Source organism: Telmatherina bonti, assembly GCF_933228915.1.
Source record: "Telmatherina bonti genome assembly, chromosome: 18".
NCBI lineage: Eukaryota > Metazoa > Chordata > Actinopteri > Atheriniformes > Telmatherinidae > Telmatherina > Telmatherina bonti.
This window is the reverse complement of record NC_136616.1, coordinates 25,341,851-25,368,302: the sequence shown is the minus strand read 5'-3', so window position 1 is coordinate 25,368,302 and position 26,452 is coordinate 25,341,851. Positions and strand designations below refer to the sequence as shown.

At 39.9% G+C, this 26,452-nt stretch overlaps 2 protein-coding genes across 4 annotated transcripts in view; both read right to left on the bottom strand.

Annotated features, from left to right (window-relative positions):
* Positions 1–9,235: 9,235 nt before the first annotated feature.
* On the bottom strand, positions 9,236–16,817 carry LOC306769547 (uncharacterized protein). Of its 2 annotated transcripts, none has more exons than XM_079258204.1 (10): positions 16,600–16,817; positions 14,319–14,456; positions 13,936–14,043; positions 13,539–13,598; positions 12,955–12,975; positions 12,785–12,856; positions 11,010–11,108; positions 10,803–10,827; positions 10,644–10,726; positions 9,236–10,034 (listed from the first exon to the last, which is right to left on the bottom strand). In XM_079258204.1, exons 1-10 carry the CDS (start codon positions 16,655–16,657, stop codon positions 10,021–10,023), a joined length of 678 nt encoding a protein of 225 aa, XP_079114330.1. In that variant the 5' UTR covers positions 16,658–16,817; the 3' UTR covers positions 9,236–10,020. The 2 variants fall into 2 exon arrangements, with proteins under 2 accessions (XP_079114330.1, XP_079114331.1); XM_079258205.1 differs by having other exon boundaries at positions 14,319–14,453.
* Positions 16,818–21,225: 4,408 nt separating this feature from the next.
* The window catches only part of LOC306769148 (protein phosphatase 3 catalytic subunit alpha), a 70,524-nt gene continuing 65,297 nt past the window's right edge, over positions 21,226–26,452 (bottom strand). For both annotated transcript variants that reach the window (XM_079257705.1, XM_079257706.1), the window contains one exon: positions 21,226–22,272. In XM_079257705.1, coding sequence (XP_079113831.1) covers positions 22,070–22,272 — 203 coding nt within the window. In that variant the 3' untranslated portion in view covers positions 21,226–22,069. The remainder of the gene's footprint in view (positions 22,273–26,452) is intronic.

The following is a 26,452-nucleotide window of genomic DNA, read 5'->3' as shown; positions in this document are numbered from 1 at the left end:
TGATTAGAGTTGTTTGGGTTTTGTGTTAGTGTATTAAGTTATCTCTTTTGTATTGGGAAGTTTTGAGTTATCCCTTATTGTTTTGGTAAATTCACCTAGTTGTAAATAAATCTTATTGGTGAAATTTTAGTTGCCACTCTTTTGTGTTGCAACCCCCTTTTTCCCCTAGACACCACTGGGGTCGTAACATAGTGGGGGCTCGTCCGGGATCACTTACTTTTCCCAGTGACTTTGTAGTTAATTGGTTTAATTTTCCCCTGGTGTGTGTACTTGCATTGTATGAGAAGACGAGGCATGGTTCAGTTTGATTTGGAGCATTTCCTTCGGGATCCCTCCCTGGATCAGTTGGACTTGTGCCGCAAGGATGATTTGTTCCTTATAGCAGGTCACTTTGATATTCTGTGTTCTAAGCAACTGGTTAAGAAGGATCTTAAGGCTTTGGTGGTGAAACGCTTGGTGGAGTTGCAGTTTCTGGTGGTGACTGACGTTGGAACTCCTGAAACAAAGGCTGTGTCGCCTGTGAGGTTGGTTCCCTCCACTGCGGCGGTGTGTGATCAAGCCGAGCTTGCTGCTCCACTGGGTTCTGAGGAACCGGAGGTGAAAAAAAGAGATGGAGATGGCCAGCCGGTGACTCCTGCCACTCTTCCCCGCTTTGATCCCCTCTCTGGCAGCAGCTCTGATGGCTCACGAGTTGAGGCACGTATAAGAGTTCAGCTAGCCCGTTTGCAGCTGGAAGCCCAGGAGAAAGCTCAGCAGAGAAACATGCAGCTTGAAATTAAAAAGCTGGAAATTGAAGCTGAGAAAGCTGTGAGACTACGCCAGTTAGAGCTGGACTCCCAAGCAAGGTTTGGGCTCTCACCACCCTCTGCTAGACCTACTGGGTCTGCAGCCTCAGTACAGCCTACCAGTCCTTTGGACATAACCAGGTTTATTGCTTTAGTTCCGGAATTTCGAGAATCTGAAGTGGACTGTTATTTTGCGGCCTTTGAACGCATTGCACATGCACTGCAGTGGCCTCAGGATGTTTGGTCCCTTCTCATCCAATGTAAATTGCACGGAAAAGCTCAAGAGGTAGTAGCAGCACTTCCTCTTACAGACAGTTTAAAGTACGACATTGTGAAAGCTTCGGTTCTGAAAGCTTATGAGCTTGTACCAGAAGCCTATCGGCAAAAGTTCAGAACATTTAAGAAAAGCCCCACTCAGACCTATGTGGAGTTTGCCAGGGAAAAAGGCAATCTGTTTGACAGATGGTGTTCTTCATGTGGCATCACAAACTTTGAAACTCTAAGAGAGTTGATATTGTTAGAAGAGTTCAAAAATTGTCTTCCTGAACGTCTTGTGGTTCACCTAAATGAACAGAAAGTGCATGAGTTGTCTTCTGCTGCGGTGTTGGCAGATGAGTATACGCTGACACATAAAACAGTTTTTCATTCAACCGTACCAAAAGCTGAATCTGTACATGAAACGGTTCCTGTTGTACTGAAGCCACAGAGAAAAGAGGTGAGGGAATGTTTTTATTGCCACAAAACTGGACACCTCATCTCCAACTGTCTGGCTTTGAAGCATAAAACTCACAACTCTCCATCAAAACCTAAAAGTGTTGGTTTGTTAAAATCAGGATTAGGTATGATGAACTCAGTTGACTGCACCCTTGACCCATGTTTTCAGCCCTTTGTAATTACCGGAGCAGTTTCGCTGGCTAATAATCCATCTGAGGAAAAACAGGTATGTGTTCTGCGTGATACAGGTGCATCCCAGACTATTATATTGGCTAACACATTACCTTTTTCTGATGCATCATATGCTGGGTACAGTATCATTCTCCGAGGTGTGGAAATGGGATATGCACCCAGACCAGTACATTTGGTGCATCTGAAAACTGATTTGGTGACTGGAAGTTTTCCAATGGCTGTATGTTCAGCTTTGCCCATTGACGGTGTTTCTCTCCTTCTAGGCAATGACATTGCAGGTGGCAGAGTAGTTCCTGCCCTTGAGGTTCTTGACGTCCCAGTAAAGTCTGGTATTGAAAGCAAAATATCCACGACATGTGTGCTCACTCGTGCTCAAAAGCATAAAAAGAAAACAGAAAATGTTGAAATTGATTTGTCTGACAGTTCTCTCATGTCACTACTTTCAGGTGGAGTTACACAGGAGGGTACTGCGGAGAATGAAACAGTGTCTGACGTAAAAGTTCAGAAAGCTCTGCAACCCCCTGTTGACCTCACACTTCCGGTTTCACGTGCACGGCTGGGTGCCGAGCAGAGGAAGGATCCTACTTTGCAAAAGTATTTTGAGGAGGTGGTGAGTGCCAAGAAAGCAAGTGCAGATACTATTGGTTTTTACATTGAGAATGACATTCTGATGCGACGTTGGTGCCCTGTGGTGCTACCAAATGCTGATTGGAATGTAGTAACCCAGATTGTGGTGCCATTGCTTTTCCGACACCAGGTGCTGCATTTGGCTCATGATGGCGCATGGTCGGGTCATTTAGGCATTACCAAAACCTACCAGCTCATACTAAAGCATTTTTACTGGCCTGGTCTTAAGTCTGATGTGACTAACTATTGTCGTAGTTGTCATACCTGCCAGATTGCTGGGAAACCAAACAAACCCATTCCCTGTGCCCCGCTTCATCCAATCCCTGTTGTGGGTGAGCCATTTGAGCGTCTCATTATAGACTGTGTGGGTCCACTCCCTCGTACTACATCGGGAAATATGTTTCTGCTCACTTTAATGTGTGCATCAACTCGGTACCCCGAAGCCATCCCCTTACGCCGGATTACTGCGCGCACCGTGATTAAAGCAATGACAAAATTCTTCTCCACATTTGGTCTTCCCCGTGTAATCCAGACGGATCAAGGATCTAATTTCATGTCAACAATATTTAAACAAGTACTACGTGAACTAAATGTTCAGCATGTGACCTCTAGCGCCTACCATCCTGAAAGTCAGGGCGCATTGGAGAGATGGCACCAGACAGTAAAGTCAATGCTACGTAAGTATTGTTTAGAGAAAGACAGAAACTGGGATGAAGGCATCCCCTTTGTGCTGTTTGCAGTTCGCGAAGCTCCCCAGGAATCGTTGGGTTTTAGTCCTGCGGAACTTTTTTTGGCCATACGCTTCGGGGACCCCTCCAGGTCCTCAAGGAGAAGTTACTAGAATCCCACACATCACCAGAAAGTAATGTATTGGACTTCGTCTCCTCCTTTCGTGAGCGTTTACATCATTCACGTGCCTTTGCTGCTGAGACTTTACGGACGTCTCAGAAAGTGATGAAACATCATCATGATAAATCCGCTGTTTTACGTGGTTTTCAACCTGGGGATAAAGTTCTAGCTTTATTGCCTATGCCTGGCTCGACCTTAAGTGCTCGTTTTTCTGGTCCTTACGTTGTCCAAAACAAGTTAAGTGACACTGATTATGTCCTTTCTACCCCTGACAGAAAGCGCAAAACACGCGTGTGCCATATTAACATGCTAAAGCGCTATGTGACACGTGATCCTGTTGCGTCTCCATCAGTTTCAACACCAATGGCTACTCATAGTTCCGCTCTCATCATAGCAGACTCCCCTCAAGGTTCCCCGGATGAGAGTATATCCACTCGGGTTGTGTCCAGATTGACTCCGCGATTGTCAAACTCAGAGATGTTAAAGTCTCTGCCCTTTTCTCTGCAACATTTGACAGAAAAGCAACATACAGACATTATGTCTCTGGTGCATGAACATTCTCAGCTGTTCAGTGATGTACCAACATGTACGACTGTTATTGAACATGACATTGATGTTGGTAATGCAACACCTATCAAACAACATCCCTATAGAGCAAATCCAACCAAAAGAGCCCAGATGAGTAGTGAAACTGACTATATGCTTCAACATGGCTTTGCCAAACATAGTTCTAGCCCTTGGAGTTCACCATGCCTTGTTGAGACGAAACCTGATGGATCCCCCAGGTTTATTACTGATTATCGGAAGGTGAATGCTGTAACTGTTACCGACGCATATCCTTTACCGCGAATTGAGGATTGTGCTGATACCCTTGGTGCTGCTCGTTTTGTCAGTAAGCTGGACCTTATGAAAGGATATTGGCAGGTCCCCCTCACTGCCCGAGCATCTGAAATATCAGCTTTTGTCACACCAGATAGATTCCTGCAATACACAGTAATGGCTTTTGGAATGTGCAATGCACCAGCCACCTTTCAGCGCTTGGTGAATAAGGTCTTGTCTGACATCCCAAATTGCAATGCCTATCTGGACGACTTGGTTGTATACTCCCCTACCTGGGAAGAACATGTAACTGTGCTCCGTAAAGTGTTTTCTCGTCTTGTGAGCGCGTCGCTTACCTTAAACTTAGCCAAATGTGAATTTGGCAAAGCGACTGTGACGTATCTTGGCAGGCAGGTGGGACAAGGTAAAGTGCGTCCAGTAGAGGCAAAGATTGCTGCGGTTAGCTCTTTTCCTGTCCCGGATACCAAGAAAGCTTTAAGGCGTTTCCTCGGAATAACAGGTTATTACCGCAACTTCTGCCGTAACTTTGCTACAGTGGCACACCCTTTGACATCCTTATTGAGCCCGAAAGTGAAATTTGAGTGGACCCAAGCCTGTCAACATGCTTTTGACAGTGTGAAATCATTGTTGGTGCATGCTCCTGTCCTTGCTGCACCTGATCTGACTAAACCCTTTAAACTTGATGTAGATGCCAGTGCTGTAGGAGCTGGTGCCGTCCTTCTGCAGACTAGTAGTGATGGAACTGACCACCCTGTTTGCTATTTTTCTCGCAAGTTTAACCGGCACCAACTTAATTATTCCACCATTGAAAAGGAAACCCTGTCTCTGCTCTTGGCCCTCCATCACTTTGAGGTATACATTGGATCCAGCCCTGCTCCCACTCCGGTGTTCACTGATCATAATCCGCTAGTATTTCTCGCTCGCATGTACAACCATAACCAGCGACTGATGCGGTGGGCTCTCGTTTTACAGGAATTCAACCTTAAAATCCTACACAAAAAGGGTGCAGCCAACATACTTGCCGATACCTTGTCTCGTGTCTGATTTGTTTTGTGTACTTCCTGATTGTGTTTACGGAAACTGTGATTTTTAAGGTTTCCATTTTAAGGGGGGGAGTGTTACGGCCCAAGCCTGCTGGAATGTGGAGGAAGATGTCCCAACAGCCGCACAAGACCAGGATTGGCCAGCCTTCTACATCTCAGCCGCTACCCCTTGGCGCTTTAGGATTGGTGGAGGACTTTTCAGGGCCAAGGCTCATTGGCTACCTCCTCTGCCACTCTCCTATTTAAGGGACATCATCAGCCTCATTCAGGGCAGCTGTGTTTGAGTGTAACACAGTTTGCCACTTTTGGACTGTTTGTGGGTTTTGCTGAGGTTTTGCCTTCTGGGACTTTTTTGTGTTTTGTCTGTGTTTACAGAGTTGTTTGGGTTTTGTTTTATTAAGACTTTTTTTGACTTGCTGTAGAGTTACAGAACCTGTTGTATTTTGTCTGTGATTAGAGTTGTTTGGGTTTTGTGTTAGTGTATTAAGTTATCTCTTTTGTATTGGGAAGTTTTGAGTTATCCCTTATTGTTTTGGTAAATTCACCTAGTTGTAAATAAATCTTATTGGTGAAATTTTAGTTGCCACTCTTTTGTGTTGCAACCCCCTTTTTCCCCTAGACACCACTGGGGTCGTAACAGTGGCATTGTGGATGAAGGAGGAAGCCTTTTGACTGAGACTTATGTTCCAAAAAATGTGTGGCTTATGTGTGCACCCGTATGTGTACATATGGCAGGTAAAACACTGACCACAGTTGTTCAACTCATCAGCGGTTTATCTCTCATCACACACAGTCTCAACCTAGATTTTCTTGCAGTAATTGGATCCAACCCTTTGGCCTCAAGCAGTGCCTCTGGCTAAAGGGTGATGGATTCCAGTGGCTGTGTTGGAAACTGCTTTACCACAGTCACACGGGCATAACTAGATACGCCTTAGGAAAAAGAAGTCACATCCTTCAGCTAGTGTACTGTACATACACGTGTACAATGTGGTATCTTAATGAAAAAAATTGCAAATTCTACGCAAATTCAAGCACTTGTTTCAGTCCTTAAGATACACATCGGTGGGACATGAAGTTAAGCAAGTCTTCTGAAATATAAATTCATATCAATATTGAATCTTTGCATGCATACATGGGAATGAAAAAAGATGCACCTAGACCATATCTCAGAGGGATCACAGAATAAAAGTCCTTAGCAACAACGGTCATTATGAGAGGGTTTTACTGAGGTTTTGACCTATATTTATGCTGGTTAAATTCAGCTGCTGCTGTCAGCAGTGAAATAAAAACTTCACAGGCAGGAGCAGATTTCATCATAAGTCAGGTCATCTAGTTAGGTTATATCAAAATGATGTCATTAAACTAATTTGGTTTCAATATGTTTTGAATATTTGTATCCAGGAAAGTGAAATCTACTGAAATAATTAATATAAAGAACAAGTGATAAAAATCTTTGATTGTAGATAGGGTGTCTTGAGTTTGTTCCTACAATGCTCATGTAATGAGTTACCCTGAGGATTCTTAATACAGCCACACACAGGGAGTTCTGGACAAATAACCAGTTTATTGGTGGAGGAGTATGAACAGAAGATCAGTCCGGGGGAATGGTCTGCAGAAGAAACCAGGCAACAGCTGGGAGGTAAACAGGATGGCAAAATAGTCGTCCAGGCAAAGACAAGGCTCAGAGATCCAAAGACAGGCAGGGTCGGTAACCAGAAGATCCAAAAAGTTGCGGTGTCCGTCGAGGGCAAGGCAAGGAGGGTAATCCAGGGGCATAAAGCAGAAGGTCGGCAACTGAGGATCAATCCGTAGAACGCTGGAACAAAACTAGACATAGGTCTGATTATTATCTGGCAGAAAAGGAGGGATTGGAGGGAGCTTAAGTAGGCAGTGAGAGAAAAGGAAACCAGGTGAACTGAATGAAGTAGCAGAGGCAATTAGGAAGCCAGCAGGTGGATCGAGTAATCAATGATGAGCGCCAGGAGATCAGGGTGGCAAAAACATGACAGCTCAGTTCTTATCTTTACACAGTGAAACGACATCATACAGTCTGGGTGTAAATGAAGAATGATGATGCTGCAGCATCAGATGCAGACCCATACAATAATGCACTTTGCGCCATTCAGGAGAGGTCACATTTAAATTTCTTGTTCCCTAAGTTTTAAAATGAAAGATGACAGAGTTCTGCAATGTTTGAATCAACCATTCTTCATCGCTTACAGCATGAAAATAACGAAATAATGAAGAGGATTTTATAAGGTTACAGTTTTTTTTAATGGTTCATGTTGCAGCTGTTCCCATAAGAGGAAGTAAGCTTTTAAACTGATAAACAAGAAGAATGACTCCTTGTGAGAGAAACAAAGCTCAGGATATCATTTTGTCAGTGTTTCATTCGGTGGCCTTGTCTTGACTTTCTGTGAATAGTTCTCTCTCTGTTCCTTCTGTGCTGAACTTGGTAACAACATCCTCTACATTGTACTTCGCGTATTAAACACATAATTTTGTAACTGTGATGCAATCACGTCTGCTGTTGACCTTTACTTCATGCGGCAAGTTGAGCAAAGTCTGCTTGTTAATTGGCTCCAACTCTTCTGTCCCTGAATAAGGCAGAAATGAGGCGTGTTGAGTTTCAGGATACTAATCCATCACAGTTCAGATGAACCTCCTTTCAACCCTGTAAAGATGCTTGGTATGTCAGGCTTGCAACACTACTTCCAGTGAAACGTGCCGCCCGTTGAGCTTTTTTGCTGAGTTGCATTTCACTCCTACAAGACAGCTGGTTACATGTGCAGGAGTTCATTCACATGGTGGTCAGATGCATGTGTCAAAGGAGAGGAGGTTTGACCCTTAGCCTACAGTTTATTCATATCAATTCTGAGATTTTGGATGTGATTTTTCTTGTCTGACACACTTCTTCAGTTATTTCTGTCCTTGAGAGAGGATTCACACATTAACATTGATTCTGGCCTTTATTCCACCCAATGCTACATTTGCTTTAACACAAACTTAGCTTAAGAAATTTGTGGTGTGCTTGAGATGGATAACTCAAGCTGCACTAAGCAAAAGATCAACAAAAAACAGAGCATTCATAATAATTTCATGCCCTTGAAACAAGACAGTTGTCAAACCAAAATAGGTGCATTGATGCATAACAAACTAAATATTATAATTAAATATTGCTATCGTGGGATATTCCAAAGATGAGTTACAAAGTGAAAGTCAAATTAAAAGCTTTTCTGATGTTATCTGTTGCCTTTGATCAAAACTGTTGCCTTGTAAATAAAACACGCAGAAAAGTATATTTAAAATAAAGAAAAAAATTATATTTCTTTAACTGAAACTAAATTATAATAATTCTATAAATTTGTCTTTTTTTTTCTCTTTTAGAGTTTGAGACAAATACAGTCAGCTTAAAGTGGAACAGTGAAGTAGTCAGCTAAGGATCAAACGGACAAACAGACAGACAGACAGACAGACAGACAGACAGACAGACAGACAGACAGACAGACAGACAGACAGACATAGATAGATAGATAGATAGATAGATAGATAGATAGATAGATAGATAGATAGATAGATAGATAGATAGAAAGATAGATAGATAATTGTAACGTGATAAAATAACAATAATTATAGGAAATACAAAAAACTTAATGGTCATTCCACTTCAATTTTTACTATTTATATTCATACATATATTTAATAGTGACATCCTGACTTATTAGTTGTGCATATGTGTATGGTGTGAAGATGTTTAGACTGACTGCTGTTTACCACACTTCTCTGTTAAAACCTCAGGATTTTCTGAAGACTGGCTGCGCCCCCTGGTGGTGAATCACGGACTAATACATATTAATAAACTCTGAGAAGAAAAACGAGGGACATTTTCCCCTGAAGCTGGCAGAATAATTTATACAAGTTTTATAAGCTGTTTTTACACGAATAATATTAGAATGTTTAATTGTAGTTTTATAATGTTTTTAGGGATTCAAAGGGCTTTACTAATAGGATCTGTGATGGTACACATATTACTTGTCCATGGCAATGTAATGATATAAACTATAACTGTTCTTCTATTATTTTACTTCTGAAAAGTGTTTAGACTATAAAACAATTTAAGAACAAACATCAGATCAAAATGGATGATGTGAAGCTACAAAACAGAGACATTTTCAAGTGGTTTATTGGTAAAATTGAGGTTGATAGTAACCAATCCCAGTCCTAAATCACAAAGCAGTTCCAGTGGCTTTGCAGTAATTACATTCATCTGACTATGTGTAAGATTTTATTTACTCAATTACAAATTCTTCACACAACAAAATGTACAAACAAAATTCCTGCATGATTGCTTTTTGAAGACATCCCTTTTATTCCAGCAGAAAACAATCTCCACTTATAAAGAGCTTGGTTTTCCAAAGAAGCTTTGTGTGAATCTGAATGACATCAAGAATAAAAAAAAAAAAAGAAAATAAACAGAAACTGTGAAATAACTCAACTTAGATAAATGATGGATAGCAACACAACCAAGGAAAGACAATTACAGGAATGAAATGATTCATTGCATCATACGTTACAGGTCTGAGGTCGGTGCACTTTACAGGAAACAGGTTTGTGGGCCAACACACACAGTTAAAAGACATTAGCAAAGTAGCAACATGTTTGACAGAATAAAAGTTGTACAGATAATAAAAGGTACTTTAGTTCTTAATATTCCACATGCAGGCAGAGTTAGAGCGTTGTTGTCTGTGATGTAAAGAATGCATTTGCTTTTTCTGCGTCACACTTTCCACTTGATAAATTTGCTTTGCTTTCCAGAAATTGGCCTGAAAGTGGCCCCGCTTCACCAAATCTTTCACCAAATAAGAAATAGCCCAAAATCTCACTTCCTCCAGACTGGCCGCCTGTGGACGACACTTTCCATACTTCCACTCGTCCATTCTGAAGTTTCTGCGCTTCCTTTTTCTTATTCTTTATCTCGCCGCAGCTGAAACACACATCACATCAAAAACAATCAGGAAGAAAAAGACTCTTGATTTATGGTGTTTTTTGGAGGTTTCAGGGGTTGCAGTCCACAAGTCTGTCCCAACATAAACACGTTCTTCCCCAGAAAATTCCTAAAGCATGACTCCATTTCCCTGTGCGGATCGCAGCTAATGCTTCCGGGCCATAATGTGGTACGGAGGAAAGGTAGAACAGGTTAAATAATTTTCATTATTTGATCGGTTGAGTGAGGGGGTGTGCGTACAGCCTGCTGTGCATGTGCATTCACACGTGCGTCCAGCGTCTGGGCCATGCTGACATTTAGTGGCTGCACAATAGCTGCTGTCCAAAATAATTCATGTTTATGTTAGGAAGTCCCTATCTTTCAAGCCCTGCTGCTTGTTTTAGGGTGGGAACGAGAAATCACAGGAAACACCTTCGGCTGCCCAGCAAAGCCCCCCAAAAGCTCATACAGTACAATGAGATATTAAAAGCCTGCCACTTCCCTGGAGTAATTGCAAGTTTGTGTCTGGAGTAACAGCTTAAACCAAATGATGGAAGAATGTATAAACAGGAGGAACTGTCACAGGAAACAGAAGGGAAGGCAGCTCACCATTTTCTTCTCCACCTGATGACTTGACTCCGAGGAGCATGACACCATCTTTGGAGCTTTCGGGCCTGTTCTGGAAAGATGCGCTGTGGAGACAAGAGCTTGAATGCTTCTCTGGTTCGCTCGCAATTAAAACATATTTAATTTATCGAGCTAACTTACTTCTCAGTCCCAGTATCAATGGTTTCTGTTCAATGAAAAACAAACAAACAAAAAGAAAAAATGGAGACATCAGCTGAGTTAAGTTGAGGAATGAAACATCTAATGACACCTTAAGCTGATCCAGTAGTAAAAATATTCCAAAAAAGCATCTTGGGTTTGCAGAGGTTAAAACTATCTGCAAGTAGTGGTATGCATGTACTTGTGTACCTGTGTGATTGTGGACTTTCTTGCTGTTGAATTTGCAGTAAATGGCGATCCCAGCTAGGACTACAACTCCAAGCAGCATAAGCCACCAGAGCCTTTTGTCTGTGGGAACAAATGGAGAACAGAGTTATCAATATCTCCCATATTTCTGACATTATGTCAAAACAAATGGCGGAGCAATGCCAGTTGTAGATGTCTGTTTAAGTAAGAATTTGTTAATATGCCAGTAGGATATGTTTTTATGTGCGGCTTCATGACTTTAATTAAGATGAATTAATTAAAATAAAACAATATTAACATTGATACTAAATGTGAGGATTCAGGCTTTGAATCAGCAGAGCATCACTTTATACTGCACTAATAGTAAATTTATAGAATTATTGCTTCATACTGAATGAAAGAAAATCTTCAGAAGAGGCGGGGCTTTATTTTGATTGGTCACAATGCAGCCAATCACAATTAAGGAATGTCTAGGCTCATATCATTATGTAAAAGAAAGAAGGGGGAAGACATGGAGCGAAGTGGTAAAGGCCAGCTACACAGTGACAGACACAGTTTCTGCATTTAAAAAATTGCTGTAACATGAAGTTATAATTTATCTAAGATTGATACTCGTTCATTAAGATTTTGGCCTTTAATTGATTAGTTTGGTGTGGTTTTATGTTCAATTTTTCATTTGAAGGTTTGATTTTTTATTAAATAGTCAATGTTGTTTTGAACAAAAGAAAAAGAAATAAAAATAAAGGCTTGTAATAAATTAATTCATTTAAAAATGTTTACTAATATATGAAGCATCCATAGTGGCTAAATCAAGGTAAAATAGAAGTTCTGCGTGATACTAAATGAAGAGCCATGTTGAAGCTGTAGGAGCCAGATCTTCTCAGAGAACAAGACCGAAACTTCAAAACCATATCATAAGACAAATTAGGATTATTGAAGGTGACAAGAATCCGCCAAACACAAATTCTGCCACATTTTGTGTTAAGTTTTTATATTCTCATTGCTCAGTGAAGAAATGTATCAATCCAAACTGTTAGTTGCCTTAGCTGCCTTGACACTGCCCAGATCGCTCAGCATGAACTCAGGCGCTTGTACAAGCTGTGAGGAGAGGTCGGCTGGGGCTTCGCCGGCTGAGCAGGCAGGAAGTGACACTGAGGCCAGTTCATGGCTGCTTGTTTGCTCACTTGTCTAAGTGGATGGTGGGGAGCATTTACCACTCACTAGGACCGAATCTGAACATCTGACAGCTAGCATCCCAGGAAGCAACACCTGGGTTTATTTAGCATGTTTATGATCTATTTATCTATTATCTATAAACTCTTTTATTTCTGCACAAAAACATCAAGTTTTAAATGGTTGCAGTGGATAATGCATAAGCTAGTTGGGGGTGCCCCGCGACCCATAATCGGACTAATTGGTTAGGATAATGAATGAATGAATGAATGAATGAATAGTTGCGGGTACTCTGCCTGGAGCATTTGACCATAAATGGACACACAGTCATGATAGTGGTTTGGTTATAAAAGTCTTGTCAGATTTCAACACTGTTGGATAAATCTAGTTTCTTCTGCCTAAACATTCATATACCTCTTCTAAAAAAAACACTGAGTTACATTTAGCTGATAATACATTTTTTTTACTCTGCAGATAAGCTAAATCAAACCCACAAACAAACAAACCATGCCATTGATTAATATATTCACCAATTAGAATAAATCAACTGAAAAGCTTCTGTCTTACCACTTATCAACAAGATTGGGTTGTTCAGTATTACTTACCAGCAGCTTTAGACGAAGATGTTTCATTACTTTTTTCATTGGTCTCTTTTGGCGGTCCCGGGTTCACTGATGCTATCATACCAAAATATGTTACTCAGTTGACACCACAAAAACACGACAAGCCAATCAGAAAACAAGACAAAAATAATGCATGGAAAAACCTACAGTACCTTGGGTAGAAGTAGATGCACCTGCAGGTAAATAATATATTGCTGTCATTAAAAAAACCAAATAACAACAACAACAAAAAAAAAAACATATAAAGCTAATAAATCATCTGACATTGGTTTGGCACAATAATGTGCTTTGCAGATGTTGGAGTAAGATGTGTAAATAGTCACACACTCCCCGCTATATGAGCCACCCAGGCCTTTGGATTGAGTCTGATCTATTTTGTGCCATTTGAAAATGTACAGATCCTTTAGCTGAAGAATAACGCCCCCCCCCAAAAAAAAAGCCTTTGTCATATTGCCTGTATTTCACTAACCTCCCTTGAAGAAGCGCACATGCAAACTGAACCATGGCAACAACAACTTACTCATATTAACAATCATTGGCAACAAAATAGAAGAAGATTTAGGACATCCAGTCACAGAAACAAATAGACCACCCTCGTTTTCCAAACATATGTACATTTAGTTGTACCAGGCATTAGAAATGTATCATGAACATGCACGTTTGGTAAACAAAGGTAGTGTGATTTTTTTTCCTGTAACTGTACATACTAAGCTCTTTAAAGAAAACCACGTCTCACCTTGGGAATTTTGTAGCAGAGTATCGTTTCCTTGCGGAGAAGCAGCAGTGCTTGCCACAGCTAAACAGAAAAAAAAAAAAATGAAAAAAAAAAAATTATATATATATATATATATATATATATATATCTAATGCATATTTGCCCATTAACTCTTCCAAGATCCTAATACATGGCTGACGGCATTGTAATTTTGAACTCTGATTGGATGAAGTAGATCAGTTTGATTTCAGAAGGAAATTGCAGCATAACAATAGTGATTATACACATTGTTTCTCAGTCAGATAGAATTAATTCAAGTTTTCTTTGACATCATCTCCATGTCTAAGCATAAATCCAGCTGGATGCAAAGTTTTGTGAAGTAATTAAATGGAACAATAAGGTTAATAGAAAGTCTAACTTTCATTGGGCTTCTGGGAAAGTGGTGGTGAAGTCTTCACAGTTGAGGGTGTTGTTGGGGATTCAGGTTGAGCAGTTTTCACAGGTGAGGTTGTATGTTCAGTTTGATCTAGAAAGACAAAGAAATCTAGTCAATGAACAGGTTTCAATTCTTCAGTCGATGTACTGTCATCTTTTTTTCTGCACAAAGGTCATTCTCATCCCATGTTAGCTGGATACTGTGTCCATGTATTCCCACAGTCCTCATTGAGAAGGAAAATGTTGAAGGAGTTGTCCTGGATCAGTTTTTGCACATGGACATGTGACATGCATTATTCCAAAGAGAAAACCGAACATTGCAGAGCAGCATAAAAGAAAAAAAAAAAAAGTTGGACGTTAACTTACTGGTGACTGAAGTTGTGCTTCTGACATCAGGAGTCACCGTAGTCGACACGGATCTCAATGCTGTTGGTGTTGCTGGTAATGTTGTAGGTGCTTTAGTCGGGGATTGTGTTGAAGCTGCTGGGATTACTGTCGTTTCTGCTGCAATGTAGGAACATGATGCACCAACATGTAAATACTTCAATGACATCTGTAGAAGTAGCATCAGAAGGGACCTGAACCTGAGCTCTGCAGTCATTCTTCCTGTTTGTTTAGTTTTGTCAATTGCCCTTGGGAAGGTTGAAGGGAAAGATCAATACCACTATTTTAAGCTTGCTAGCTAGCATAGCAGGAAGCTTGGAAATGGATAATCCACTCAGAAACCACACTCACACATTGCATTGATTTTTCATTTTGTTTTTACAGTTGCCGAGCTGCTGAAGATGACATCTTGTAAAGAAAAACAAAGTGCTTCTCAATTTTCATTGAAGTTAAGTTTCTGGGATGCTACATCATATAATCATGATGAAAGCACAAAGTCTCCATTTTTTTCAGATAGCATATAAATTTTAGTCTCAGCATGTTTAGAGGGCCTTTATACATGCCAGAGATGTAGCACAGCCGTCTTTGATGAACATACTTTTTTTTTTTATAAAAAAACACTATATTTGCGGTCACTAGGGGTGTTTGATACTGGTGTTTTATATGATATATATGTCCAACTGATATTTTTGGAGTGAGTTGTGCTAGACAAACTAAAAATATCTGGAAAACTATACAAGTTATCTATCATGTTTTGTCATTTTCAGTTAGAGATGATGAAACTGAAGAGTTTGATACACAATATGTGAATGTTGTGTCATTAAAAAACAATACGACGGTTGTGTCCAATATTGAATTTTAATGTTAATATCAGCCGTTAATATCTGCATGCCGATATCAGCCACAAAATCTCCGGCACGGATTGTGGAAATGAATGAAGCATAAGACAAGATGTGGCTTGGCCGACATTTCCTCAGACAGATTCAGATTTGCAGAATTCCTGTTTGGCACAGCTTTAAAGGTCTCTGTCTGAGACAAAGACCCTTTTGCTCCAAGTGTCAGGCTGTTGTCAAAAAGTCAAGAAAGAAGTGGAGGTTGTGCTGTGTTGAGTTGGACATCCTCTGTTCCAAGTGTGAAGCTGCATCCTGTTACAGACATGGGATTGTTGTCCCCGTGCCCTACGTCAGGCTTCCTGTCTTCACCGCTGTCTGATTTCATTCAGTGTATTTCACAGCAGAGAAGCAGATGAAAGGGTCTATGAGTCATAGAAAAGTCAAGTTGTGGGTATTTTGGACCATATCCTTTAAGTCAGTTTAGACACGCCCAAGTAAAGTCACCAGTGTTTAGTCCACATCAAGCTACCGACACCCGAAACAAATCTCCAAAGTCTGCGAGTTCCTCTTTTTTGCTAAAGGCGTGACTCTAAAAACTGCCCAAGTCTTGAAGGCCAATGTGACACATTGTTGGCATCTCCCACAGTCTAATCACATGACTTTGGCAGGGGTGTTTCCTCAAGATGTTTACTCCTGGAAGTCGATTTGTTGCCATCGGGGACCTTTTAGTCTCAGGACAATAATCAGTTGTCTCTGTGAGAGAGGGCGCAGTCTGTTTCCCACTGGCTATCTGCTGTTAGATCACCTATCAGCCCAACACAGGAATAGTTAATAGTTCTTTTGAGGGGAAAAACAAACATATCAGAGGCCCGTGTATTTGTCCTTTATTTAAACAAGAAGCGAGGCTTTGCCTTCAAGTCATCCATCTGACCTGCACTGGTATCTTGCATTCATCATTACTTTATATGTGATAGGTTTTATTTAATGTGGCAAAAGATAAAATCTTAAAAATACATAATATTGGCAGGAATATTTGAGGACAAATGAAAGCAAAAGCATACGTGTGTGTGCACATATACATGCACACTTAAAGAGCTTCTCTCAGGCTGGATGGGCGGAAATACTCCCTCTGGAGGACGTATCAAAGGCAATGTTCAAAGTGTGAGTCTCTTTTAAACATCAGTGAGATCTTTATCAGTGTGCAAACCGAAACAAGACTCAATTCCACTGAAAAAAAAAGGACAAAACTTCTCCAATCAGTTGCAGCACAGCGAAAAAAATACCAAATTTCATTCCAATAACAGAAAAAAAGACAGATTTAGATTTAGTTTTCTTTTTCAGACAAGCTGAAACTCTTTGTCTGCAACTTTTTAAAAAATTTTTTTTAAAACTCTTTTTAAGAGTTAAAAAAAAAAGAGCTTATATCCCACCTGTGGAGACATGTAGAGGCGCCAGCAGCAGGAAGACAAGAACCTTGACAGACTTCATGGTGATGTTGTGGCCGGGACTCTCCGACTTCTCTCACAGACTTGAGCTGAGCGGTCAGTGTAAAAGGTGTCCAAGCTTGGGCGCTCCACCACTGATGCTTATTTTCGCACTTCCTTTCAGATAAAGAAGGGTAGGAAATACACTGGCTTCCCTTCCTGATGCAAAGTGGGTGGATGCAGAGACCTAACACGAGGCAGCCCACTTGGTGCAAACCTGAGTTCGTTTAACAACAATCTCAGCTTGGAATAATGTGTTCAAGGCAACTCCCATCACTTATTTTTTCCTGCTCTGACAACACATGGCGTGTGGGAGGAGACAGAGTAAAAAGCCATTTCATTAGTGATGTAAGCAATTATGTAAAGATAAACATGTCATGCTCTGTGGAAGAAGTTAATAAAAACACACTTCCACTCGTTTTAGATTAATTGTAATGCATGCATCAGCAAAGCAAGCGAAAACAAAGAGATACAATCATATAGTGGCGGCTTGTTTTTCCCAATAGGAGCTGGAACCGATGATAAACAGTTGACAGCCCAAGGGAGCTGCACAAATACCAGCCATGACGTCTCACTATTCTTCACTGTTTCTGAAACAATGTCTTCAGAAAGTGTGAAGAAAAAACTCTCCGCTACCTGAAACACTCTTTTTTTTATTTCTAAGATTTAATAACAGACAGTGCAGATGGCTACTTTATGAAGCATTTCAAGTTTTTTTTTTGGGGGGGGGTTAAACTGTTTCAGACTTATTTGAAAATAGATTAAATTTCTTTTTTGCAATACAGAGGAGAGAAAGCAAAATCTGATTTTTGTTGTATTTGTCTGTTTTATTTTCTAAAAATATTCAAGTTACATTTATAAATGTTGGATTTTACACACACCTTCATGCAAAGACCATGGGTGGTGAACATGTGCATGCATCATGTTCCTGAGAACACCACAAACACATTCTCAGAGCAGTCATCATGGGATCTGAAGTGGAAATGAATGATAAACACAAAGAAGATTTAATGTTCTGAACTAAAACTCTTCATTAGAATTTTCTGGGTTTTTTTTCTTCCTTTTGTTACATCTCACAATGTATTTATCCTCCATGGTAAGAAGGAGCCACGCACAGGGCTGAAGGGCTGGAGGCAGTCGAGTAGGAAGCGGGAAACCAAAACATGAAAATACAATAACACAGGCACAAAGGAAAACAAAACGGCGCTGATGTCAAAAAGTAGCAGTGACATCAACGTAGGATCCGGCACTGAACTAATGTGAACTTGGAGGATTTATTTGACAAATAAAGGGTGATGGTATGAGAAAACCAGAACAGGGCAGGGCATTAACCTGAAAACTTAAGATGAACTTAAGCTAAACACAGAAAACAAGGCAGGCAACCCCATAACAGAACAAAGTTTCCTTAAACCCATTATGTTTTAGTGTAACTGTGTTCCCCACAAATGCCTTCTGCCATGTATAATAGCCATGCATGAGGATGCTTGCTCTGGTGTCGTTAGAAGATGACTCCAGTATGATTTTAACTACTTAAAAAGAGTGAAACAAGACATATTTTGAAGTAAATTAAGATGAGCTTCCTCTGAATATGCAGGAACTTTGTATCTGGTAAATTGTAGGCAGAACAGAGAAGAAATGTGACATTTATACTCTTGTATTTTTTTCCATATTCGACAGAAGATGATATGCTAACAACAGCTCCATGCACACAGATGCCATCAATCACTTTTAGCAATCAAATTATTTATTAACACAACCACTAAAAGGGTGTTTGTATGTGAACATTAGGGTCTAAACTATGTGGGGTGATTTTTCAGTCTTTATAAGAGTTGGAGGAGCTTAATGAATGAGAAGAAATCAAATGTTAAAGGCATGGTTCTGTTTTTCTGGCACTAATCAAAATTCAGCTCATATGCTGCTTTGGGCTGCACATGAGCTGATTCCAACATACTGCGCTTGATCTTTGTCATCATAACCACTGACCATCCACTTAATATGCAGACTAGAAGTTAATCTATTGCAAATAAAGCAGGCCTCATGTCACGCCCCAGTGCTGTCTTGCATCAGTTGTGTTGCTATTTGCTCTCATGTTTACAGAAATACACGACCAACACAAACTCTCACAGCTCTGCAGTCTCCAAGTGCACACAAACATAGCTCCTTGGATGTTAGATTTTCTGCACATTTTCACATAAGCTCCTCATGCAAACCATATATTAGATACTGAAACTTCCCAAGCTTTTCCCTGACTCCAACTTTAACACAAATATGGTGGAAAATTGGAGGTGTTTGACTTTCATTTTACATCAGAATATCCGTATTTCTATGCTTGTACATAAATGTAAAGTCACTTAATGACGATAGAGGAAAGAATCTGCCTTGAGCCTCGAGCCTCTTCTTATTATAATTTCTCCACCTCGCTGTCACAATTTTACATTTGATAAATTTGCTGTTTGAAACTGCTGTTTGTTATGTACGCCTATAAGTTTAGCTGCAAACAGCACATTTGAATGCAAATGAATGAGTAGGCTTGTGATTTCAACTGGAAGTGAAAACCAGGCTCATGCATGTGCACAATTTAAAGACTGAGATCGATGAAGAAAAAAATAACAGCATGCACTTTATGAATCTAGCCAAAACAATGAAGTTTTCCTTCTGTTTTTACGTAAAGTTTTCTGCATTGCATGGTGGGTTCTGTGCAACTAATTCCTGCAGTTTTTCAGGCACAACTGTCCGGAAAAAAGAAAGACATTGTTTATAGAAGAGTCTGAAACATGAAATATGGAAATGTTACACTATAATTCTGAAGAAAAGAAAATATTCAGCTTTATTTTAAAGACTTCATGATTTTTTGTGAACATGAGAGCAAGATGTTTCTCACTCTGAAATTTGGCTTCATTGTTACCCCTACAATACGTAAACTTACTTAAAAAAAAAAACAACAAAAAAAAAAAACTCCCCTTTTTTTGCCCCCATCCCAAAAAAGCCCCAAACAAAAAAAAAAAAAAAAACCAAACAAACAGGATGAAAGACCTGACTTCCTTTAATTTGAGCCATATTTGTCTGCTTTTGAGGAAACCAAAGTAAGACACTACAACAAAAAAAAAACGCACCCTTATTTGGTAAAACTGTAGCATGAATTTATCCCAGGCTATATCTCAAAGTATTTATGAGGAAAATGTTGTTGCAAATTAGCCTTTATCATTATGGCTTGACAGGAGCTGTGGAAAACAAGTTCTTCCACACGTACCCACACACGCAGGTACGCTTCAGCGGTCTTGGCTCGGGAATCTCAGTTTAATCAAAGTCGTCTCCAAGGTTGATTAAGAGGAAACACCTTTGTTGAAAAATGGCCAAGTGAGAATTTCCCTATCAACACGGTGAGCAGTCAATGACTGATTGTTTAGCTGAGAAGAGATGTACATAACAGAAACCAAGTCAACACAGACATGAGAAAAGAGGGATAGATATTGTTTTTTTTTGTTTTTTTTTTAATAAAACTCCTTCCAGGCATTTATCCTGCTTTGTGTAAACACAAGATTGTGACTCTATGGTCTCTGTTGTTGACGTTTTTGGTTTCCTTGCGGTTTTGAATTATGGACAATGGAAACCACGTTTCCTGGAATCTTGCTGGAAAACACAAGCGTGCCTACTAACATGGCTGCCCCCTCCCTCCCGTGCTGGCGGGTGACTCCACACCAGCTCGGGTCACACACAAACAGGACACGCAGCGTCATCTCAAGTTGAAATTCATGCACATTTTTATTGAACAGTTATATAAAATACTTCTCATAGTTGCAAGTGCATGCCTCATCTGCCAACAGTTTTGAAGTTAAATTACAAAAAGCAAGGCTTCATGTCGTGTAGTGAATTACTTGGGCACTTAAAGCAGTTCTTAAAAAAGATCTAAGTATATATTCTTTTCTTCCATTTCATCTTAAAGTATTGAGCAGTATCAAACCTGTAACTGATATACAAAGCAGTTCCAAATAATAGGTAATAGGAATCAAATTACACTTTCTGTGGCACATTTACAAAACAAAACAAAACTGATTCACCTGTTATATGACACAAACAGCTAATCATGCATTTTGGAGTTCCACATGTAACCACACATCTCACAAGATTTGTCAAACATGCTTAATTGGACTGTGTGCACTTACAAGCGCAGGTTAAAAATAGGATTTCCTCATCCATCTTAGATGATTAAATGCTTCAATTACAAAAGGAGTTGAAGGCATAGAGCATCATGGTGTTAATTGAAAATATGCAGGTATACGTTTCCAGTATATGTTCACTAAAGCGCAATATATCTCAAAACAGGCCTCCACAGCCAAAGGTATTCAGATTTTCTATTTCCTTTGTTGTATTTTTTATAAAACATGCATAGGCAGACACTTTTAAGTTTATTGTAATCTCTCTTTTTTCTGTTTTTTTTTTTACACAATATAGTTTCTCTATTTTTACTTTGTTCGCAATACTTAAAAAGAGAAAAATTAACACTCAGTTCCAGCAAGCCACAATAAATCTACCCCACCCGCCCACCCCACCCCCCCCTTCCAAAAAAACCCAACAAAAATATCAGACAAAAAAAAAACATATTTGCAAATGATAGATAGGTAAATGTAAATTCCAGTTATGAAACTCAAGAAAATAGGTATTCATTACCAAGTTATTTAGCCATTATACAGAAAAATCAGGTCAAAGCACACACCAAAAGAACCTGAGGTAAGCATAATATGTACAAAACCATAAAACGTTCCATTATTTGGCATTTCGACAACATTGCAACATTCTTTTTAAGACTGCCTAATTAATTTCAGAGCTATTTCATAAGAGTAGCAAAAAAAAAAAAAAAGGAAAAGAAAAAAAGTTATCAATAAATAGTCCTTATTTAGTTTGTACACCCTTATATGTTAAAAACATTATCTCATGTTCTGTCCTTTTTAGTGCTGTATTTTTGTAAACGTACAATAGTTAGTAAGAAGTTACACAACTTTCCATTTCGGTGTAAATGAGCAAGGGTCTTCCAAGAAAAGTAAAACAAAATTTAAAAAAATAAAGAAGAAGGAAAAATTAAGGAAACCAATGGCTTCTGGGGTCTCTCTTCCCTGTTTCCCTCGTTGTCTGTGACAGACGGTGGTGTGGAGCGCAGTCAGCCACGTTTAAGGCCTGACCATTCAGAATTGTGACCTGACAATAACTTAACAGATTTGACTATGAAATAATATGATGAAGGCATTACCAAAGACTAGCAAGTGAGATGCCCCCCCCCCCTAGTTTCAGCCATAGTTGCCTTCCCCCTTTTACAATTTCACTCCTTCACCCTTTGCCCTTTTTCTGTGGTGGCAGGCCGTTTCGAGGCTGGGGGCCAGGCAGCCCCGTCGGCCAAGGTGGCGCCTGCTGCCGCTGGCCATCACTGGATGTTGCTGCCGCTGCTGGTGCTCCCTTTGGCGTCTGTGCCGTTGGTCTCTGAGGACAGAGCCTTGTTGAGAGAGTTGAGGCTGGCGTCGGAGGGCAGGGCGTCTCGCCTCGGTGGCATCCTCTCGTTGATGCGGTCCAGACCCTTGGCTTCCTCGAAGCTAGTGATCTTGTGCTGGGGTGAGAAGCCTTTGATGGCTGTTGAGACGCGAGAAAAATGGAAAAGAAAGGGAGCAGTGAGGGGTGACTTCAAAAAGGGAGGCCGTTAACAAATAAAATAATGGAGTCACACTTGCTCACGTTCATCCACACATGATTAGGAAATTCTTTGGTTTGATTTCAGTTCATAGAAGAAGAAATTAGCATGAAGTCTGCATCAGAGCCTGTGTTAGCTACTCGAACAACAGCTCCGTTTATTATTATGCAAAGGTTTCTTTTGTATGAATAACTTGAGTGATACTGCTTTAAATACGCAGCTTTTCAGCAATAGCTCAATAGTTGGAAAAATACACACATTACTTTCTTGGGTAGAGTTAAATGAGAAGATAAATAATGTAAGTTCGGCTAATGCTGGTTAGCTTAAAATGCTAAACTGAAAAATATAAATTAGCACTTTGTCATTTTTATCTTGACTGGTGCTAGACAAATAAAATGTACTTATTTGATATTCTAATTGATGTGTTTAGCTGAACCTTAGTAAGTTGGTGTTTTAACACTTTAGTTTATGTCATTTACGCAAGTTATAGTCGGTTTAGCCTGGTTAGCTCCCTGGTTAGCTCTAGATATGGAGCGTGAGAGTTTCTCAAGAGTTTAAGAATACTTCTAATATTTCAAATGCGTAATATCAAACATTTCGAAGTTATATTCAGCTTGACTGAAACCTACAAAATCTGATGTCCACTTGGGTAACAGCTTATCAATCACTAGTTACAACTTACTGTAGTAAGTTTATCTTTTTTATACCATCCAGACAGCTGCTTTTAAAGTTTAAATGGTGCACAAAATAAAATGAATTCCTCTCATCTAACTGTATGTGAGGAAGCAATGCAGTGATTTTTCTAAAATGCTGAACTATTGTTTTAACTGAACATAAAAGCAATAGTAACTCTCCAACCACTTGTGTTAAAATGTGTTTTGAATACACAACATTTAGTTTACATAACTGATCATCTTAAAGTTTAATTTCAGGTGAAAATGTGCTATGAGAGACATAAAACTCATCTTTATGAAACAACAACTCAGTTATAACAGACTGTAGCTGGACACACTAAAGGATTTAATCATTTCTCTAAATCTATAAAAAGGGGGTCTGCTGGCATCAGGGTCGACAGGTTTTCACTGTTCTGTGGTTTAATCATTATCTGTGAAATGGCATCTACAATGCAGGAGCGTCTGATGAGGTCGTTGGACTGCAATTTGGTGAAATCTTCAACATGTCTGATGTTAAAGCACATTTCCAAACGCCTGACGACCCCGAATGACCAGATCACCCAATCACAACACAGCTTAAAATACAACAAAAAAAGGGTAGGAGAATGATCAGAGACAATAAAGAAGAAGAAAAAGTGAAAGAAAAAGAAATAGGGGAGTTAAAAAAACACAAGAAACAACTAGAGTGGAGTCCACCGAGACATTCACTTCCACAAAAAGAGAACCACGTTGGGACTGAGCTCACGTACAGAGACACTACGAATACTTGGGGTGCTAACGACTTGTTTAGTCTGCTTGGAGCATGCAGCAATAGAGTTCACTGGAGGATATGAGGGGTGGAAGTCATGGTGTGACATGGATGAAATAAAAACAAGACTAAATCCAAGTGAATACAGGAATGAAAAGGACAATCAATCATTCCAGTTTTCAGCTTGACTAAGTTTCACTTTATCCAGAAACGTTTTCAATTTAGCTGCTTCCACCTCTCATAAGGACTAGGGTATTGATGCTAATAAATAATGTGATTATATAAGAGATGACCCTTTAACTAGAATGAGAGGGTGAGGGGGTGGGATGTGGGGGCGTGGGCATAGTTTTAAAGGACAAATTGTGGAGTGTAGAGAAGGGCATGATGGGTTGAGCAGTTGTGTTGCTGCATAGCACAGGTCAGACACAGGTTATTAGCAGCTCAGAGGAACGAACACAACACAGCAGGGCCACAGAGAATCCACATGGAGAGAGAAGCAGAGAAGAGTCTCGACACTACAACGGACTGTCCTCTATAGGCCTAAAGAGGAAGTACCGGACAACTTCAACGTAAATAGCAGCTGACGTACTACTATTTAGCTCGCAGTTGAGGTTGTTCTTGCGCCGAAGGCGGAGATTCAACACTTTTTTTGTCTTTTTTTTTTTTTTTTAAAGGTAAAACCCAATTTAGATCACTCCTGTGTGGGATGAGTCATTCATGTCGAATTCACCTCCAAAGAAATTTGCTTATTAATACAACAGCAACAACAATGCACAACTGCTTCAGTTGTTTCAAAGGGGAGGAAACACTAAAAGCTTTCATAGCAAGACTTCACTGTATCGCGTGAGGGCAGTGCAAACGGCACATTATCCTTTAAAAGAAGAAAAGCTGAATTATCATTATAAATGTAACTTACCATGCAATATCAAGCTTTTTTTCTGGAGTTGTTAATATATTCTACTCGGATATAAAAGAATATTTATTGGAATAATTATTTTTAAATGCTCTTATGTCTTAAAGACCCTGAGAACATATTTTCTGAGCTGGATCGCCATTGCCTCTGTGACTAATCATACTCTGGTGAAAAGCCAGGTTTTCAGGGGCTTTAAGGACAAGTTTATGGTATCTGATGGCTTACAACCGCTGCCAGAACACCTGATGATATGCATGTAGTTTAACTTCCCATACTGTGAGTGTGAATGTGCATATCCTCAGCTGAAACCACTGCCTTTGCATGTTTAAGAACATTTATTAGTTTTTATTAAAACATAAAGCAAGCAGCTTCAGCCACAGTCTGCTGGACATACTGTCAAAACTATACACAGAACCGATACTGACATATTTCTATGAAAGGACTGAAGGGTTTTGCTTTGCACCCACTCAGAATCACAGTTTCGACCTCTGTGATCATGAAGTCTGTGCTATGAAATGCATTCCCCTTTAAAACGTGCGACCACAGGATATCCTGACTTACTTCTTTTTTTTCTCTGTTAATACTACGCCACATTGTTAGCCCAAACACCCAAACACACTCTATTCAAGCACCAGCGAGATGGATGAAAACCCAGCGGAGCCCCCAGTCTATTGCCAAGAAAAGCAACAGAAGAGGGCAGCCAGACCCATTTACCTTCGTCAGCCTCAATAGCTTCAATAGTAGCTGAAGAGAAGAAGAGGGGGGTTGCAAAATGAATGAGAGAAGTGAGCAGAGGAGTTCAATTTGTCCCAGGAACAAGTCAATGAGCAGCAAAGAAAGCCAATGCAGACAACAAAGGTTAACGTCATCTTCACATGTTGTGACGAAAGGACACGTAGGTGTTAGCAAAAGAGCAGAGAAGGTGGAGGAAGAGGAGAAGGATGAGCCTTAGCTTTGTGATATGTTACAGATCTGTAAAGGGAAGGCAACACACGTGTGGCAGCAAATCTCATGGAGAAAACTGCATCTTTTCATGTACTTTGAAAAAAAAAGGCTCACAAAGGGAGAGGATGTAGCGGTAAAAGCACAAATAAATGCTAGCAATCATAGCATATATGACAGAAAAAAAGCTGAGAAAAAATAAAAAAAAACATTGGTTTGTTTCTGTTAAGTAAAAAGCAGACATCATAAGAGCAGAAATGGAAACAGAACGGATGGAAAACATGAAACTTTGGTGGAATTGTGGTTTTTACTTGTTTGGGGATAACGGCACTGTACCGTAAAAACATGGAGACGCGTCATGTGTGCCGTGAAAGAGCAACTGGAAGCAAAAGTTAAGCAGCTTTTGATATAAAAAATATCAAAAGCATCACTGAGTGTGAGAGGAAAAAAAAACCTTTCAGCCACTTACCAATTTACAACAGTCATCGTGGTGATTATAAGTTTACATTAAATACAAGATTTTAAAATTAGCATCACACAAAGACATGGCAGAGACAGGAGATAACGGAGATTCACACACCAGAAGTGGATGGAACACATGTCCATGAAGATGATTAGAAACCAAACATACACACACACTCACACATACACAGAAAAAAGGAAACACAAGAGCAACAAACTAAACGAGCACAGATGATGGGGTCAACATCACAGTAGAACCACACTGGTGTCTGCCTAAATGAGGGGAACAATGTGATTCTACAAATGTTGCAACAGGAATCTCTGAACTTCACTCTACCTTCGCTCGGGTTCTCTTTTAAGTCAGCTGCTTCCAAATGTATTGA

What these genes read in the sequence shown, in the direction of transcription:
- LOC306769547 (XM_079258204.1), bottom strand. Translation starts at nt 16,657, where the DNA reads ATGAAGTCTGTCAAGGTTCTTGTCTTCCTGCTGCTGGCGCCTCTACAT. An exon ending in TCTGCTACAAAATTCCCAAG is followed by an intron (nt 12,976 to 13,538) that starts GTGAGACGTGGT and finishes ATTTACCTGCAG; the next exon opens with GTGCATCTACTTCTACCCAA. An exon ending in GAAAGTCCACAATCACACAG is followed by an intron (nt 10,828 to 11,009) that starts GTACACAAGTAC and finishes TTCATTGAACAG; the next exon opens with AAACCATTGATACTGGGACT.